Raw genomic sequence first — 20,212 nt, forward strand, 5'->3', positions numbered from 1 at the left:
CTCTAGTCTCCCTTGCACTACATTTCCCATAATTCACTGCCCTGATCACTACCAGCTGTTCCCTATTGTTCTCACCTGTGTTTCATTTACCTCGTTTATTCCTGTGTATATATATTGCCCTGATGTCTGTTTTACCTTTGTCAGTTGTTGTTTTTCTCCAGTTCATGTTCCGGTTGATATCTTGTTTGTAGACATTTGTTTTTGTTTCCCAGTCTTGCCCTGTTTGAGCGTTTATCCTGTTTTTGTATTTTGATTTATTTATTTATCATTAAAAGTTTACTGCACCTAGTTCCCGCTCTTGTGACGTCCTTCAGACCTTACAGAAGAACAATAGGGAACAGCTGGTAGTGATCAGGGCAGTGAATTATGGGAAATGTAGTGCAAGGAGACAGATGACAGGGCAAAACAACAATGAATTATGACATCATGTGATTAGAATTGTTTCTTTTTTGTTGTTTTTGATCAACAGTCTGTAAAGAACAGAAATGGTATTAAATGAGACATTATTAAATGGAAAATTAATTGTGTGGATTTCGTCTTTGGACACACATTACAAGGGATGAGTCAAACCAAACTTTTACTCTACGCACTGAAAAGATCTTGATGCCAAACTTTATAGAGTAAAAGATTGATATAGGGATTGTTCAAATGAAGGTCACGATTAATTGGAAAATGTATATTTTTAACTATCGCTAATCCTTACTATTAATATTGTAAGTTGTACATGTGACTTTGTTAGGTTCAACATAGCAAAATCGAATTATTTTCATGTACCCCCTGTAGTACACGTACCCCCGGTTGGGAATCACTGGGTTAGACAATCTGAAATATCAATATGATGGTATATTAGCTAACTAATATATATTTATTTGTATAATAAAACATTATGGTTAAACACATGCGATAATATCATGGCACCAGCCGCGTTGATTTACAATGCTGAAGGGTACTTTATGGCTAGTGACTCACAGGGCTCTCGCACAAGCGGCAGTATTAGCAGTTCATACGACTGTCGATTTAAGGCATTATTTTAGTGCGATTGCTAATATAAAAATTACGTTTAAAAAAATTTTAAGTAATTAATCATGACAATATTAAGGAATATTCCTATCATCGGAGCAATTAAAGCTTGAAATACCATCTGCTTTCAGAGGGCAGTAAGAGAAACTCCATCTGTACAGGCAATCCGCAGGTTATACAGAGAACAAACCACACTCAGGCTTGCTTAACATTAGCGACAGCATACGATGAGAATGTGTTATTGCATTCAAACCTAAAATACGCTGTGTTTATGATGTGACACAAAAGCGTCAGTCTGACGCATGTGTACATTGGTGCATCCTTAGAAAAGCCATTATGATCGCCAAACACGTGATTTTTTTTCCACTTAAGCACAAACCACGCCCCGCAGACACGACAAAACAATCAGTAACGTTTTCATTGGTCATCTCAATCATAGAGTCACCTGTGAATAGTTCAGACTCAAGAAAGATTGTGAATGGATCCGATGCCGACCAACAGTACGATAGGCCTGCCGGTAGTTTTCAGTAACTTTTTATTGTCAGAATCACTTGATGGTTTTGAAGAATTTAATGTGATTTTATTTGTATTTATTTATTTATTTATTTTCATTTTCATCTTCATCGTATTAAGTCCGATCTCCCTCAGTGGAGGACGTTAGCTCTGGTTGTGATGACGACCAAGCCTCACATCTGAAGGTTACAAATTTGAATTCAATTAATTTGATATAATGCCTGTCTGATAATAGTACTATGATTTACGTTAATACATTTGGTTCACTAAATGCCTATGGGCGAACTCTCTGTCAGTACGGAACCCCTTAGAGGACCAGGGCGGGAATTTTTTTCTGAAATAATTTTGTGTGCCCTCGCAATAAATGTGCCATGGTTTTACTACAATAACCATATTTTAACCTTGATATTCATAGTAGAACCATATTAATAATATAGGAAAATTAAAACTATGGTAATAAAAATCATAAGTTTATGGTTATTATGGTTTTACTAAGAATACCATGGTATTTAAGCTTACAAATTAATTAAAATTTAGTTAATACATTTAAGAGAATGTTTAAAACTGAGGTGTTTAAAATTATGAAAGAATGGGTTGATAGGAACATTGTATTATTATATATACAGTATGCTTGTTTAAATGTATCTGTGTATGTATATAGATATTAAGCAGTTAAAGTAAATGGTAAATATTACAATTAATTTGTTAGGGTAAGGGTCAATTTATAAATGCTATATCTTGCTCTTATTTTTTTCTTTATATTTTCTTTGTTTTTTACCCTTTTGTTTGTAATGTTTAATTTTGTATAACCATTTGTGTATTTAATAAAACTAAATCTCACTTGGGACATAGCGTTGTGTGGCCAATCAGCACTGTGATTGAGATGACCAATGAAATAGTTCCTGATGGTTTAGTCATGACTGGGGGGCGTGGCTTGCGCTTAAGTGGTCTGGGGAAAAATCACGCATCTCAAACAGACTGACAAATTCAGCTGCATAAAGGATTGCTGTGGACTGTAGGCCAATGATAGGCTTATGTTTAATAATATTGAATATATATATATATATACACCCACACACACACACACACACACTGGCAGCCAAAAGTTTGAAATAATGTACAGATTTTGCTCTTATGGAAAAAAAAATTGGTACTTTTCAATTCACCAAAGTGGCATTCAACCGATCACAATGTATAGTCAGGACATTAATAACATGAAAAATTACTATTACAATTTGAAAAACAAATTCAGAACTTCTTAAACTACTTAAGAGATTTCTCATCAAAAAAATCCTCCACGTGCAGCAGTGACAGCTTTGCAGATCCTTGGCATTCTAGCTGTCAGTTTGTCCAGATACTCAGGTGACATTTCACCCCACGCTTCCTGTAGCACTTGCCATAGATGTGGCTGTCTTGTCGGGTACTTCTCACGCACCTTACAGTCTAGCTGATCCCACAAAAGCTCAATGGGGTTAAGATCCATAACACTCTTTTCCAATTATCGGTTGTCCAATGTCTGTTTCTTTTCCCACTCTAACCTTTTCTTTTTGATTTTCTGTTTCAAAAGTGGCTTTTTCTTTGCAATTCTTCCCATAAGGCCTGCACCCCTGAGTCTTCTCTTTACTGTTGTACATGAAACTGGTGTTGAGAGGGTAGAATTCAATGAAGCTGTCAGCTGAGGACATGTAAGTCGTCTGTTTCTCAAACTAGAGACTCTGATGTACTTATCCTCTTGTTTAGTTGTATCTGGGCCTTCAACATCTCTTTCTGTCCTTGTTAGAGCCAGTTGTCCTTTGTCTTTGAAGACTGTAGTGTACACCTTTGAATGAAATCTTCTGTTTTTTGTCAATTTCAAGCATTGCAGCCTTCATTCCTCAAAACAATGATTGACTGATGAGTTTCTAGAGAAAGCTGTTTATTTTTTGCCATTTTTGACCTCATATTGACCTTAAGACATGCCAGTCTATTGCATACTGTGGCAACTCAAAAACAAACACAAAGACAATGTTAAGCTTCATTTAATGAACCAAATAGCTTTCAGCTGTATTTGATATAATGGCAAGTGATTTTCTAGTACCAAATTAGCAATGTAGCATGATTACTCAAGGTTAAGGTGTTGGAGTGATGGCTGCTGGAAATGGGGTCTGTCTAGATTTGATCAAAAATGACTTTTTTCAATTAGTGATGGTGCTGTTTTTTTTTCATCAGTAATGTCCTGACTATACTTTGTGATCAGTTGAATGCCACTTTGGTGAATTAAAGTACCAATTTCCTTCCGAAACTGCAAAATCTGTTCATTATTCCAAACGTTTGACCACCAGTGTATATATATATATATTCTTAAAAAAACTTACTTTTGTGTTCCACAGGTTTGGAACGACATGATGATAAGTATACAGGTATAATGACTATGAATTTTACTTTTGGGTAAATTATTCCTTTTAAGGTGCACTCAGTAACTTTTGTCTTTGTGTCATCTTGGACTTACAGTGACACCTAGTGGCTTGGATGCAGCATCATATAGTTTTCAGTTTCAGATGCCATTATAGAAATTTAGTATTCACAGTCAGCCATGATTACTTTAATCAATTGTGAACATGTCAAATAACAGGCCGGTTACTGAGATTAAGCGAGCAGTGTTCGGCTGGTCATGTGATTGTAACATGGCCGCCTGCCCCCATGTGCGGACCCTCTCCATGTAGAATAAAACAGCTTTTATAAGGTTACTGAGATGACTGGAGTCTTCATTTTAATGTGAGTGCTCATGATTTCATGCATATATTACAAAATTACAATTCATGTCTTTAGGCGTTAAACTTTTTTAATGAGGAAAACATTACTGAGTGCACCTTTAAAGCTTCTGGACTTTTCTGATGAAACAGGTCTGGACAAATGTGAAAGTCCATAAGGATATGCTTACAGGTTATGCTGAGACGAGACGAAACTAACTTGGGGCCCTTGAAAGTGCAGCTTCCCGTAGCCACATCAGCATGATGTCATTTAGGGTTCAAAGCTGACGGATCACATAAGTGTGTATCTCCAAGAGCTCACCGTCCAATTACATTCAAGTCTCAAAAGCGGCTCGGTTTCATACCACCGATGTCTGATCCACACTTATGGTTGTAGAGAAAACACAGCAGCTCTTGAGCTCTTATTTAGTGGCCTCATTCAACCTGCCTTCAGTTTAAGATGCTGTTTTAATCATGTCTAATCATTCATCTCGATGACAGATTTAATAAGATGAGTCTATGATTGTCGTTTTTGATGTGACGGGTTTGTCAAATTGAAGTTAACCATAGAAAGAATTATTCACAACTTTTTAGGCTTTTTTAGTATTTGGGGAAATTTCACCTCCTGCAGTTATTTATCAGCAAAAATGATTTAATATGTTTTGCCTCTCTCAGGGGGTCTGTGGTAAAATCAATAGAACAAATTTCTGAGAATTGTCCAATAGATTAGAGTCATCTCCGCAAATTACCCAGGAAATTGGACTGGCTCTTAAAATAAGTATCATTTCCAAAACATGTTTCTCTTTGAAATGCAGCTGCCTGTATTCATAAGAAATGTCCAATTTTGGCTAAACTTGTGCACATACTCCATACAATACATACGCCAAACAATACACTTCACATTTAATGTGGTTTTGAATTAAGTAACTATGGCAACAGGAGAGGACTTTGAGGACTTAAAGAGCTCTCAAAGACTCTAATCGTTCTCCTGACTAGAAGACTCGCTCAGATAAGAACACAGCGACGCAGTGCCACCTGCTGGAAACACTGGAACATTACATCAACAACTCTAGCGCGAACGTATTTGTGCTTTTTTACACAACCTTATTATGAAAGTATTTACTGCATTAGTGCGAAAATCCAATGCTCTTTGTAGATGCTGGCCAATTTCACAAAGCTGTCTAGCAATAATGATATAAATTAATATTTTGTTTAAGACACACTTGCCACTCAAATTCACCACCTTGTGCGTCAGAGAAACTGGCGCGCAGCCATCTTGTACATTTTGTCTCGGAACTTCCGGTCTAGCGGTTGCTATATATGGTGTTGATGTCAAAGTCAGATTAGCTAGCAAAGTGGATTCACAGGATATAGAGTTGTCAAAAGCTATCATTAGTATTTTAAAGTGTTCAGGGGATGTCATAACAACTGGAAGCAGAGCTGGGAGATTTTAACCCTTGTGTGACCTTCGGGACATTTTTGTCTTTTTCATTGTTGTTTTCTCGATCATTTTGACTGTGTTAATGCCAACGACATAAATTTTGCAAAAGGTGTGTATTTTTGGAGGAATTTTGATATTTCAACCTCAGTTCCTATAATACATCTACAATACACTGTGTACACAAAACAGTTACACTCAGGAACTTCAGGACAAAAATTTCCCCATTGAAACCCATTAAAACGGCAATATTTGATCCCTGTGCCATTAAAGCATAAAATCATGAATTCTATGATATTATGCTTTCATTCCGGAGCCCTGGCTTCAATTTTTTATATTTTCCACCAGATGGAGCCATTTTTCTCATGTTTATCCTATGGAAAAAATACATGCTTTTTCCCTATTTTCTGTTTGCTGTATTATAGAGCACTGCAGGCCGACTGAATAAATGATGCAGCTAAAATTGTGTGGGTGTGTTTTGTATGTGTGTATTGAGAAATCTGTGTGTGTGTGTGTGTGTGTGTGTAAAAACAACAGTGGCATTATATAAACAAACTGGCATTTAAAGGGTTAAAATCCTGAAAATATAATGAATATTTGGTAGTTATGATCAGGACTTATGCTGGTTAAAAAAGTCAGTAAAAGTGGAAAATAATATTAATATATAATATTTTTATGGCAGTTTTTTGACGAGGACATTTTTGTCCTCTAAGGTCCTGAGTGTGTGTGTGTGTGTGTGTGTGTGTGTGTGTGTGTGTGTGTGTTTAATCTGACACTGCACAAAAAATAATAATGCATCAAAATCAATGTTGTTGCTAATCAATGACATATCCCAGACTGTGATATTCCAAAAAACAAAACAAAAAAGCATTTAGTATATGGAAAATAATTTTTTTAATTTTTTTCGTAGAAAACAACAGTGGCATTATATAAACAAACTGGCATTTAAAGGGTTAAAATCCTGAAAATATAATGAATATTTGGTAGTTATGATCAGGACTTATGCTGGTTAAAAAAGTCAGTAAAAGTGGAAAATAATATTAATATATAATATTTTTATGGCAGTTTTTTGACGCGGACATTTTTGTCCTCTAAGGTCCTGAGTGTGTGTGTGTGTGTGTGTGTGTGTGTTTAATCTGACACTGCACAAAAAATAATAATGCATCAAAATCAATGTTGTTGCTAATCAATGACATATCCCAGACTGTGATATTCCAAAAAACAAAACAAAAAAGCATTTAGTATATGGAAAATAATTTTTTTAATTTTTTTCGTAGAAAACAACAGTGGCATTATATAAACAAACTGGCATTTAAAGGGTTACAATCCTGAAAATGAATGAATATTTGGTAGTTATGATCAGGACTGATGTTGTTTAAAAAAAATTACTTATTGCAAGTGGAAAATAACATTAATATATAATATTATTATGGCAGTTTTTTGACGCGGACATTTTTGTCTTCTAAGGACCTCTGAGTAACTTTTTTAAATTGACAGACAACGGTTAAAACGAGAGCTTCATTCATAAATACACAAGATCTTACCTTCACACTGTGGAAGGACTGATATTGTTCTGTTCACATTAAACTCCAAGAGACAACACAGTCATTTAAAATATCTCTGTACGACACCTTTTCATGTCATTCACCCATGGCGTTTTAGTTAAGGTAAGCAGATATTTTGAGTGTTAAACAGGGTCGGGGTGCTACTATATTTATATACACACATATACATGTGAAAGTGTATGTTTTATTTTATATTCCATTTACAACCATTTTAATCACATTTAATCCTCTTAAGAATGTAGGGTGACAAATTAATTTTAAAAAGTACAATTGTAATTTTCTTTAACGTCATGAAATTGCATGTGTAATAATATGAGCTGTCAATGTTGGAAATTTCATGTCAACAACACATTAAAATAAATTATTAACAAGTTGTAACCTAAAAAAATAAAAATAAAAAAATAAGCAGAATTACACTTATAACAATTAAACGCTTGTTTCATGAAAAAGTGCAGTGTGTCATAGCTGTCTGAATGTGATTTACCTCCGCGGATGTCGGGAAAAAAACACAAGGGGTGCTGTGGACTCACACCATCAACTCTTGTTGAAAAATACTTTCTGTGCTCCCACACATAATCCATTTTGATCGACTCTTCTCAGTAGCTTCAATACAAACTGGAAGTTAGATGACAAAATGCGGAAGAGCGCAGTGCGGGTAAGGGGCGGGGCTGAATAAGATTATCAAGCAGGAAAGTAATTTTCACTGCGAAACACAGAACACACAGCATATGGTATGAATACACATTATCATACTGTTGTTGTTGCTTGTTTTTATATATATATATATATATATATATATATATAAAATGTTATATCAATTATTGGGCACACACAGCAGTCATAATAGTCATTACAATAATATAATTACATATATAATGTATTAATCATTACAATTCTACCAGTTCTAAAGTCTAATTTAATTGCTGAATCCTAAAAGCCAAAGGAAAAATTCAGACATATACCAATTTATTTTTATTAGATATTATATCATATACAATATTGTACCAAATGTATCTCTTTAGACTGGCTTTAATGCCGTAAATGAGTCTTACCTGTTGCTTCATTCTCTACTCCAACATCTCTTTAAAACAGCTAAGTGTTTTGTAGTAAACTCCACACAAGTTCATCGTTTACTCAATTTATTAAAGGTGCACTCAGTAATTTGTTCCTCATTAAAAAAGTTGAACTCTAAAGACAAGAATTGTAATTTTGTAATATATGTATGAAATCATGAGCACACACATTCAAATGAAGACTCCAGATACATCAGTAACCTTATAAAAGCTGTTTTATTCTACACGGAGAGGGTCCGCACATGGGGGCTGCCATGTTACAATCACATGACCAGCTGAATACCACTTGCTCAATCTCATTAACCGTCCTGTTATTCGACACTTTCACTCATTGATTAAAGTAATCATTGCTGACTGTAAATACTACATTTCTACAATGGCATCTGAAACAGTTTTTCTTGGTTGTTGGCAGATAGGATGTTTCAAGCTTCTTGGAGAATTCACCACAGTTCTTCTATCTATTTAGGCTGTCTCAATTGCTTCGGTCTCTTTATGTAATCTCAGACTGACTCAATGTTCAGTGGGGGGCTTTGTGGGGGCCATGACATCTGTTGCAGGGTTCCCTGTTCTTCCATTCTAATCTTTTCTGTTTGCAAAAGGAATGTTTGGGAGTCTAACATTTATATTTCCTATTGACACACTAAAGCTGAAGATATAAATAACCATCTTTTGTGAAACATTTTATGTGCCTAAGACATTTGCACAGTACTGTGTGTGTGTGTGTGTGTGTTTGGTTTCCTTATAATTAAGGAAAACTGCGCAAAAACTCGCGAAATAAAAATTAAGCGAATCTTAATAGTCATTTTTTTTTCAGTGAATTAAAAATAAAAGGTATTTAATTAAAATGAATGTTTATGAACCTTTAAAACTTGTTAAACAAAAGTAATGTTTTTTAAACAATACTGTTTGGTAAATAGCAAAGCAACAACATTTGCTTTGGCATTAATTGAACTTATTTTATACTTTGCAAATCTAGTTTAAACCATTTGTACAAATCTTTTACCAGAAAATTATATATTTTATATACTGTATGTATAGATATAAACATACAGCTATATTTGAGTAATAATTACAATATATAGTGTATAACCTAATTTGAACTTTTAAAACTTTTTTTTGTAACCAATACATGACTTCGGTTTATGTAAGAACACATGCAAACCTAACTTTTTTTCCCCCCAACAAGGTTGCTTGATTATAACATTCTGAATCCAAACCTTGGCTTTTAGTTGGATACATACGTAAAGTACATAAACCCTAAAGCTCTTTTCTTTTTTGTTAAATCAGAAAATCTGTGCTTTTTACATGTTGTACACTCCATTCACATTAACTACAAAGGTAATAACCAGAAGTCCATCTGCTTATTAAAGTAGATCCACATCAAAAACTCTTTGGCAACTTTACAGCTCAAATTGAATGTGTTTTTAATATAGGAATTCAGGTGCTGATCAACATACCCCACAGTCTTCCATTTTTAGGGTGATTAATGAGAATGTTTCTTCTTTTTCTTTTCTAACAGAGATGTGGTAATTGACACTTTGCCAAAAAAATATTCCTTACAGCCGACAATGGGTGCGCATATACAGTGCATAATAAAAGCTTCAAACACAGATATCAAATGTTAGAAGAACAGTTTAATCATACATAGTCACAATTCTGCTTCCAAAAAAAATGAGTTCTTTTCTCCTCGTCTAACATCTGGAAATGTACATAAGGCCACCTGAAAATGTACATGACTTTGACAGTGTGACAAAACTCATATGTTCATATTTATATAATTGACAATATCTTACAATTATTTTGCTTACAAGTTAGTGGCTGCTCCAAAATACAGCACTCCTTTATACAAAAATAATTCTTGTTGTGTCCTGTGAAATTTCCATGGTAGCAGTTTGGACCAAAAACAGAACAATGTTTTTTTATTTTTTATAATTCATTCATTTTTAATTATCTTATTCAACTGCCACACGTCAAAATGACAATGTCAACAGAAGGTGTCACTGCTCCAGGTACATAGCGAGGCAGACCTTTTCCAAGGACGGATTAAAAACAAAACCATCTTGAGATTGTGACGCCATAAAAAGTTTTTTTTTTTTTTATCCTTAAAATAACGCTTGTTTAAAGAAAACTGTATACATTATATTCGAGGGGAAAGGAGTGATGAAATATTCACACATCAAAATGCACATTTTTGCTAATTCTTTTCTCCCCCCCCCACCCCCCCAAAAAAGTGTAAAAGACATTCCATTTACAGCGTTAACGTTTACAAATGTACAACTGTACAGACAAAATAAAAGCAATCACTACGCAATTTAGCAAGGCCTGTCCAACATCACAACTAGATTTTTTTTTATCTATTCAACTAATAAACTTACACTTAATAACTCCACATATATATACTACATGTATTCTACATTTATTCATATGAAGCAAAGGAACAAAAGCCATTAATATACTAGCCATACAGAAAGGTTGTGTAGCAGAAGACGGCAGCCCCCTGTCCATTCTCTGAAAACTCATTATTTTGTGTATTGCCCCCTCTTGCATTTATAAAAATCAATTCAGTTCTCCCCTATTCAAAGCTAAAAGTCCCGGGATGGCACCACAGACAGCAGAACTAGCTATCTCGCCTCTCTGCTCTGTAGGTCGCCGTGTAAAAATCAAGCGCCGTCTTCACCCCACCCGAAAAAGAGCAACAATTTAATATTTACTTGTACATAAAGATGCTATACATTTTGCCTAAGCTATTACAAATGTAAGAGATGATATTCAGTACATAACCATACGGTTTCTAGGGCAGTGTTCAAAAAACTACGACAGATGTTCAACAAACATGATGACGAACAAAAATCATTCCGTTAAACATTAAATCCAGACACAGCATGCCAAACCTCCCTCCCCATTCCACACCTCACAAACCCCACACCCCACCCCAAAATGGAAAGATTCCAGGTTTCAACGGCCTGCCATGAAACATCTCATCACTGTGCTCCTCATTTAAAGCATTAAAACGGCGAGTGCGACCTTGTCTTTAGACATCATTCGAAACATTAAGGTATGCGGTCAGTGTTGTTTATATTATATTGCAACCACATGCATCCTTTTTACTACATGTTGGGTCTGTTAAAACAAAAACCAAAGACAGAGCAGTTAATAAAACAAAGCCGGGTTGCGAAGAGTTTCGCAAAAGAGGGAGGTAAAGAAAGAAGCGAGACGGCAAGTGTGGCCGGGCCAAAACACCACTGAATGATAGGACCCCCATTTAATGGCAGAACTCTAGGAAGTGAAGCTCTGTGATTGGTTAAGGCTATCTTAAAAGCGCCTAACTCAATGGCATGGCAGACGAAAGTGGTTGTCTACGAGCAAATTCCTTGGAGACCAGCTGACTGGTTTATTAATTTCATCAGCAGCTTTGGCATGTGTACTATCGTGCTAGAATGGGCCTCAAATATACCACTCTTCCTAACGGTGCTATTAAGAAGTCTGGATATAAAAACGAAAAAGGAGAAAGAATTAAAAAGGATTGCTCAGTTTGGCCTTATAAAGTCACTTGCTGGTGTAAATTGTAAGAATTGTAGATTTTCAGCAAACATTTCTTTTTCTACAGAGAATTTACAAGGTAAAAAAAAATGTACAAGATATTTACTAGAAAAGAAAAAGTCAGTTACATCAATTACATCATAAACAAGGTTTCTGTGCTTTACCCAGGAAACAGCTCACAGACCATGCTCTCTCTGATGGGGGGAAACCATGGTGACTGCATCAGGGAGATGTCACAGCATTCTTAGGTGAAGCCCACTTCATTTCCTTTTTTTGGTAAAACCCCTAAAGGGTGTGACAGAACTCCACGGTGGAGAAGAGATGCCCATAACAGACGTGATTTGAGGGACAGGGGGCGAGGGTTGGGTGTGAGGCCCCTACATGAGGCCGTTGGTGGGGCCACCGATGGGACCCAGGTCTGATCCGCTCTTCATGTAGTACTTCTCCAGCTTTGCCAGAATGTGTTTTCCGTACGTGTATTTGCGGAGAGTGGCGATATGGGGCCGGATCTGTAATTAAATAGCGCAACAATTTCTGCATGAGGACACAAATGGTTTAAGATATTGTCTGTGGCCCTGTTTACAACTTGTATTAAGATGCGTTTCAGGCGATCCGATCACAAGTGGACAGACGAGACGCATCGCTGTTTACACTTGGTCATAACATGCATTTCTTTCCACAACTTGTGTTCTGATTTCAAGGGGTGGGTCTCTGTTTCACGATAGCATACATCAAACACTACGTGATAAAACGCAAAAGAGTAAAATAAAGAGTGTGCGGGGAAAAAAATCTGTCGTTAAAACCAATTATATTTGGATTTAATCTAAACATTATGTTGAGACCAAAATTCTCTGTTATTTTAGTGGAGTACCTGTATTAACTGAGCTTCTGGTGTGTGTGCTTCACCTCTGTCACTGTATGTTGACACGCTTCTTCAAGACACTGAAGGAGTTCTGTGAAGTTCTTGTGCGTGTAATCGCTTTTTAAAATGTTTCCTTTCAAAACTGCACGTAACCAGCAAAGTTTGAAACTCTTGTTTTAGTACAGTGGTTGATTGACAGGTGGGTAGGAGGTGCACAGCTGCTGTTTAAATGCATTTGAATAAATGAGCGTTTACACTACAAGACCAGTGTGGTTACATGCGTTTTTGGCCACCTTCAAATGTGGCTGAAGTGGACAAATTTTAAACGTTTTGGACCCTGTTCACACCTGTATTTAGCGTTGTCCAGTTTTAAACGGATCACCCAAAACGCAGGTTTAACGGGGCCTGTGATTACATGTTACCTATGAATCATTAATGCACATCATAGAATCATAGCTTCAATTATATTTACAGCAATATGTGCGCCATACAGTATTCCTTTAAAGTGATCTTACCATATGGGGTTTGACAAATTTTCTTGCGTACTATCGGTAGTGAGACAGTAGCTTTTTTGCATCTAAGCTTCCAATCAAGTAATTTTTCAATGGGGAGAAAATGTACAGTATGCTTACAGTACAATGAACTCCAATCTCAAGAGATCAAGGACAGTTGTATTCCCTTATAAATAAAGAGCACTTAAATCCTCATTCCCTGTTTATACCTTGTGCATGATGATCTTGCGCTGGGCAGGCTCAGCCATGTCAATCATTCTCTGCACCACATAATTAGCATACTGGTCCTTCATCATGGTGTAGAGGGCGCTGTGAGGGCCGTCCTTCTGACAGCACACCTCATCTATAAGCAGGGCCCTCTCCGCACGAGAAGAATGAATCACACACTTCTCTACAACATTACTACAAAGGAAAGACAAACACACAAAAAATACTATTAGGCAAATCTGAAGTCTCACATCTCACTAGTATAGCAGCTGTTTTGAAACCTGTCAAGAGCATGTCCAGGTCATATGTCATCCAATATATCAAGAAATAAGGAATTATATTTGGCAAAAAGACTGAAAAGACCTTTTCGTGACAGCCCCACCGAGAACGAACCACATTATAGCGATCACGAGGAGGTTACCCCATGTGACTCTACCCTCCCTAACAACCGGGCCAATTTGGTTGCTAGGGGTGGTAGCCAGCGTTTTTACCACTGAGCTACCCAGGCCCCCTATTATTTAAATTGTTAAGCATTTATACACAATGGTAGTATTTGTTGTACCTCCTTAATTTTCCTATACTGTTTGGTAATTTTTGACCAAAATCACTTTTTCAGATGTAATAAAAATAGTTTCCTTTATCTAACCAGTACCAGACAAACTTTACTGTCCACGGTCAAAATTGACCGACCATAGAAAATGAATGGGAAAAACAAGGAGCAAATTTATTTATTTTTTTTTGTCAAATACAACATATAAATCAGCCACAATGCAGAACAAACACACACACACAAATGAACTGGTGACACTATAACACGGGACATTTTTTTAATAATTTCTTTCAAATAAAATCTATAAATCAGCCACAATGGCAGTACATAGAAAACACACACACAGAACAAAGAACAAAGTCTGAGTCTTTGGTTTTATGCATGAAATTTAATTTTGACAGTCCACTGCTGTTCAGTTCTCTGTTTATTACTGTTTATTTTCTTGGCATTATTATTAATTTACTTTTATTAAATTTTAATGTTTGAAATAAATGACTGGTAACAAAATTTTTATTTTATGTCTTCTCTTTGTAACACCAGGTCAGGTTTGACTGCAAGCATAATGTAAAATTATTGCAAAAACTGACAAAAAAAACAAATGCTAATCTTTGACAAATAATAGTTTGATAATGTCTAAATATATATCTTAATGCATAACCTGTGACAAAACTGGAATTACTACACAGTAGGTGGCTGCATACTGTGCATGATTTTCAATTCATGTTACTTTTCATTTTTCACCAGAGGCAGCAATCTGCCCCTAATACATGACACATTCTCATGTTTTTGTTTTTTTCATGTTACAACTTATAAAAGTGTAGGTTTTTACTGTTGTGAAGTTACATCAATTTGCTTATTTGAAATTTGATCATTACTTAAAAAGTTAGACCTGTACAGATTCCAGTCAAAAATGACTGCAAACAGTAAAGCTGCCATTCTTTAAACGAATAGGAGGGTTAATGCTGATTTAAATTGACTTTTTTGTGAGATTTTGAAACAACATTAAATATTCTTCACAATACGGGAACATTTTTGAATAAAATGCTCTTTTTTTTTTTTTTTTAGTTTATTAATTTAAAATTACATTTTAATTCAATATAATTTAGGGTTAATTTTTATTCAATGTTGCCTTTACAACCAAATTCTAGTACTACATAAGTGCTGTACCCTAAAATGACATAAATCACCCAGATGTCTATTTGATGTGCGTTTATATCTGGAAGATGCATTTTTTTTTTAAACGCTCTTAAACACACCCCTCGGAGATGTACTATCTGGGTAATCTCCCTTGATAGTTCTGTCAGAACTGACTGACCTTGCAAATTTATGCTGACTCAGCGCCAGAACCTTCCCTCTGACCTCCGCCACAATCTTGCTCTTATCCTCTGGACGCCCATGCTCCAAAACATGCTGGATCACATAGTTACCATACTGATCCTGCGGGTGGAAAGAGATACAGGATAGAGAGGGGGGGGAGGAGAAAAATTGGGCATGATAAACATTGCAACAAGACGGAACAAAAGATGACACTAGTACACTATGGTTAAGCAATGCCATTTTAACCACATACCCTCACAATAAAATAATTGATCTTAAAAAGCTGAAATCTCCAGCCTCTCTCTTTGACTTCAAAAACAGCAACTCGTTGCCATTTATTAATACTCTCATATTATGCAAGCAATAATTGGTCCTAACAATTGGTCACATGACCCTATAAGAAACCACACAGCACCCACTCGAATATAAACACACCAACATTCAGATGGAAATTGGTGTAAATCTGAGCAAGTCAATGTGAAAATCTCAATCAAGACATGTGGCATTTGGTTTAAAGCCTCCTGCCATCCTTAACTTTGGAGTAATCCCTCGAATTGGAAGGAGTGGTCACTACTTTATTGCTTTGGGTAGGTTCATTTGGACAAGATTAGTTCAGCTATTAAGGATGCACGCTACAAATCAATGTTGTTGGTTCGAGGTGCTCTTGAGAGTAGTCTCGGTGGAGCAGAAAAACAGAAATGATAAGAAATCAAGGAGTGCCAGAAACACACCAAATTACTCAAAGATTAACCAAAAAGAAGCAGGTACAAAGAGAAAAAGACTTCTGTCAGAGAAGAACTCATATTTAGTTTGACATGAATGAAAACCAAGGCTGCCGGGCTAAGAAGTACAGTTAAATATATCATTCTAATAATTAATAATAATTTTATTTATCACACATTATACATTTGCACATATACAGTGAAATTCTGTATTCTGTATCCCAGCTAAGCTGGGGTCAGAGTGCAGGGTCAGCCATGATATGGTGCCCCTGGAGCAGATAGGGTCAAGGGCCTTGCTCAAGGGCCCAACAGTGGCATCTTGGCAGTGCTTGAACCCCCGACCTTCTGATCAGAAGATTCTGATTCTGCCATTAGCAGAAAGTATGCTTTGGTTTTTTGTTTGCTGCTATACCTCACGCACAGTGTGTGCAATGTCAGCTTAATATTTTCCGGAAATAACGTCGCACCTGGTCAAAAACGAGTTGAGAGAAAACAACAGGTAAGTCACACCAGTGTACAAGTTGCTATGATAGCCTGACAAAGGTTGCAAACGGCAGAACCCAGGAGCTGCTGACTTCCCTTCCACCGCTCAGCATGTCGTCAATTTGTGAAAATGATTTCAAGATCTACACATCGTACCAGGTTGTATTTGGGCTTGTTTTAATTGGGAGTATCTGCTGTAAGCAGGGTCCAAAATAAACGTTTTAGCCTACCAGCTAAGGTGGCTGGTAGATAAAAATAATACCATCCAGTCAGATTTCTTGCACGCTAATTTCTAAATTTTTTTCTTCTTCATATTTTAAAAGAGCATTTGACAGACATAGAGACAAATAAAAAAATACTGTATGAATGTTTAAAAGTGAGCTGCTTATTTTTTTTATTTTAAGAATTTTACTTTTTCATTATTTATGAAATATTTAAATGCCTGAAAGTCCATTTAGATTTTTAGTTTTTTCTGATTATTCACTTATTACAACAAAACTAAATGGTCACAACAAAACTAAATTCAGTAGCAGTGCTGAAAAACACTGTCTGCTTATTTTAAGGCTTCGATATACTTCCGGAGAAGTTCTTATTCATTCTTCGTTCAGAGGTAAAAAGAAGTTCTAAACAGTCGAGAAACGGAACTGTTTCCGAACATTCAGACACCTACCACACCGCTGTGGGAGGCATTTAGAGGTACATTTAGATATGATGACGCTACATGTAATAGAAGTTGTTTTAACCACTCGATGATGATTTTAAGTCATATATACACAGTAGAAAATGTTTAATTCATCTTGTTTACATTCTGAATTCATGGCTCTAATGCGCTAACATGCTACACGCAGTCATAATATGCACCAGTTACACTCTGATATTGTAATTTATGATGCCACTAAGACTGCTGCAAATATCAGTGTGTAAAAGTGTTAATGTGCAGAATAAAGACAAAGAATGATGATCGGCTTACTTTTGGCAGATGTGAAAATGGTTTTCACTGCAGATGGCACATGAGTGAATGTGCACTTGAGAGTATTAGAGTTGATTTGATTCCTTTTGTAGAGAGAAAAAAAAAAAAAAAACGCATGACATGGTCTTGGAAATGTTCTCGACTAGAACGATCGTACAGATGTAGGTCAAATTTGCACTAGCTCGCTAATAACTCTACACGCCGATGTGTTCTTGTTGACTGATTTTGACTGACTGAACAAGTTAAACAGAATGAGCAGTCGGCGTCAAGGTAGGTGGAGCTCCAAGTCACACCCACCGATCACTTGGACCAATGGCAGTAAGAAGGTGTTAAGCAGTCGGTTAGAAGTTTTCCTAAAAGTTCACCCAGGCGAGCGGTTACGAACCACCGAAACGAACGCAAAAACAGTCCTTTTGGACAGATTTTGTTTAAAATGACGTCACACCAGTTCGTTCTTCGATTTTGTATGCAGTACATTTGGGCCTTTAGTCTGGTTTTCTGTCCACATCGCCGGAAGGTAGAGGTCTTCACGGGTCCACCCTAACCCGAGGACCCAAGACCCGACCCGGGACCCATATGGGTTCGGATCCACCTTTTATACGGTCAGCCGGGTCTGGGTTGGGTCCCATTCTATTGCTGCGGGTCCCAGATCTGTTTAACATTTTGTGTAATACCCAAGTCCATCCGAGAAGACCCGGCTGTGACCAGACAGCACTGATGATGCTGGCGCTGTGTGTGTTTGTTGTAACTTGCAACACTGTAAAATTAGGATGAGAAAATGCAGGCTGGGAAATAACGGAGCAGAGTGATGTCAGAGGCAGAGCGGAGTTAAGGCACACGATAGCAAATTAGCAATGCTAAGGTTAGCAGCCATGACAATGAACGAGCAATCGCTATTATAGTTCAAAAGGGCAAATAGTCGAAGTTATCTTATGCAATACAAAAAAAAACTGCAAAGCTGATTCTAAACAAGTCGCATTTGTCTTCCGTCACCGTGACAGCAAGTGGACTTTTGAAGCTGAAATAATGAGTGGATTAGCTATGCTGTTTCAATCAGCAAGAGAGGAATCACAGAAAACCTGGATGAATTTTACCAACATTCTTGGCAAGGAAGATGGATTATATGCCAGTCACGGGGGAGAAGGCTACTAACATTACATTAGGTAAGACACGAAGTTTTGTTTTCACAACTTGTAAATTAACTTGTTAGTAGCAATCAGCTGTGAAATCGGTGTTGATCGGGTCTGTGTCTCCCGGCCAGGTCCCAGCTTTCAAATAATAGACTGGTCCGGTTCGGGTCCGACATTTCTCGGTTCTGCATGGGTACGGGTCCAAGCTTTCAAATAATAGACGGGTCCGGGTAGTACATTTCTAGGTCTCTTTGGGTTCAGGCACAAATTTTTGGAACCGTGAAGATCTCTACCGGAAGGATTCATGTTCAAGAACCGTTTAACGGAAAGGAACACCATGAAAATCACTCCGTTCCAGTAAAATCACTCACTTCACCTTGTAGGTGTGATGGTGCATAAGGATTTATATCACAGTATATTTTTGGAACTACACCACTTCATGTTGCCCGAAAAAATTAAACATGTGCTTTGAACCTAAAGGAAACTGCTGCATCACACATTTCTTTGCCTAATTGTCCGTTGTGGATGTCCTATTCTTTAAATGATGACCTTTTTAACAACTATGTATAATTACAAAATATACAAGCACGGCTACTTCAGAGTAGGGTTGCTCCGATACCAAAATTTTGGCTTCGGTACGATACCAGCCCTGGTACCTCGGTATCGATACTAAATCGATACTATAATCAACTAATAAAAAGCCTCAGATTTTAAATGAAATTACACAGAAAAAGACGATTAAAATAACTGCATAAAGTCCTACAGATTCAAATTATGCGTTCTCTGTTTGAATTTTTCTGGATTCCATGTTAAATGTTTTAATTAAATGTTATGATCAAATGGTGTTTAATCAAATTGATACACACAGTTTTAATCCAAAAAAAATAAAAAATAAAAATAATAATAATAATATATATATATATATATATATATATATATATATATTCTTTTTTTTTCTTTTTTTTTTTACAAATAATTGCAATTTTATTTTTGGTAAAATAAATTCCTGCACAAGAGAGCTTCACAGTATTAATTAAACATTAATTTAAAATAAATCTGATTACCTGTGGCACAAGGCTGCTTGCGTTTATGATATTGCTTACAGATAATAATAATAATAATAATAATAATAAAAACCATTTAATATTACATAATTGTTATTATGAGTATTATTGCTACTTTTTAAATATTACATTTTTATACAGTCGTCATATACTTACATTTCACGCATCCATTTGAATGCATCCATTTGAATAGAGCTTTCATGTTAGCGGGACTTTTATTTCGACAGACCTTTGAGTTCTTCCTGTTTTCAATGGGTTAGTTATATCAAGCTTCCCATTAATGCTGGGATAATCCCATCTAGACTCGAGGAGTTCATTTAACTGTTAACAGCCATTTATACTCTAAACACACTGCATGAAAGTTAAGCACTAGCAGTGTGTGTTGCGTTTGTGTGAGTGCGCCCGTGTGTGTGTGGGAATCAAATGACAGAGCACAGCAGCACCTCTTGTTCATTCTGTAGCGTGCAGCGCATGTGACTGTATATTATTTAATTAAATAACATCCTTCTGCTGTTTA

The 20,212-nt window shown here is 36.3% G+C and overlaps 1 protein-coding gene across 4 annotated transcripts in view; it reads right to left on the bottom strand.

The window, feature by feature from the left end:
- Positions 1-9,952: 9,952 nt before the first annotated feature.
- The window catches only part of LOC127410429 (pumilio homolog 2-like), a 54,108-nt gene continuing 43,848 nt past the window's right edge, over positions 9,953-20,212 (bottom strand). For all 4 annotated transcript variants that reach the window (XM_051645690.1, XM_051645687.1, XM_051645688.1 and 1 more), the window contains 3 exons: positions 15,325-15,446; positions 13,462-13,654; positions 9,953-12,387 (listed from right to left, as the gene is read on the bottom strand). In XM_051645690.1, coding sequence (XP_051501650.1) covers positions 12,256-12,387; positions 13,462-13,654; positions 15,325-15,446 — 447 coding nt within the window. In that variant the 3' untranslated portion in view covers positions 9,953-12,255. The remainder of the gene's footprint in view (positions 12,388-13,461; positions 13,655-15,324; positions 15,447-20,212) is intronic.

Source organism: Myxocyprinus asiaticus, chromosome 19, assembly GCF_019703515.2.
Source record: "Myxocyprinus asiaticus isolate MX2 ecotype Aquarium Trade chromosome 19, UBuf_Myxa_2, whole genome shotgun sequence".
Taxonomy (NCBI): Eukaryota; Metazoa; Chordata; class Actinopteri; order Cypriniformes; family Catostomidae; genus Myxocyprinus; species Myxocyprinus asiaticus.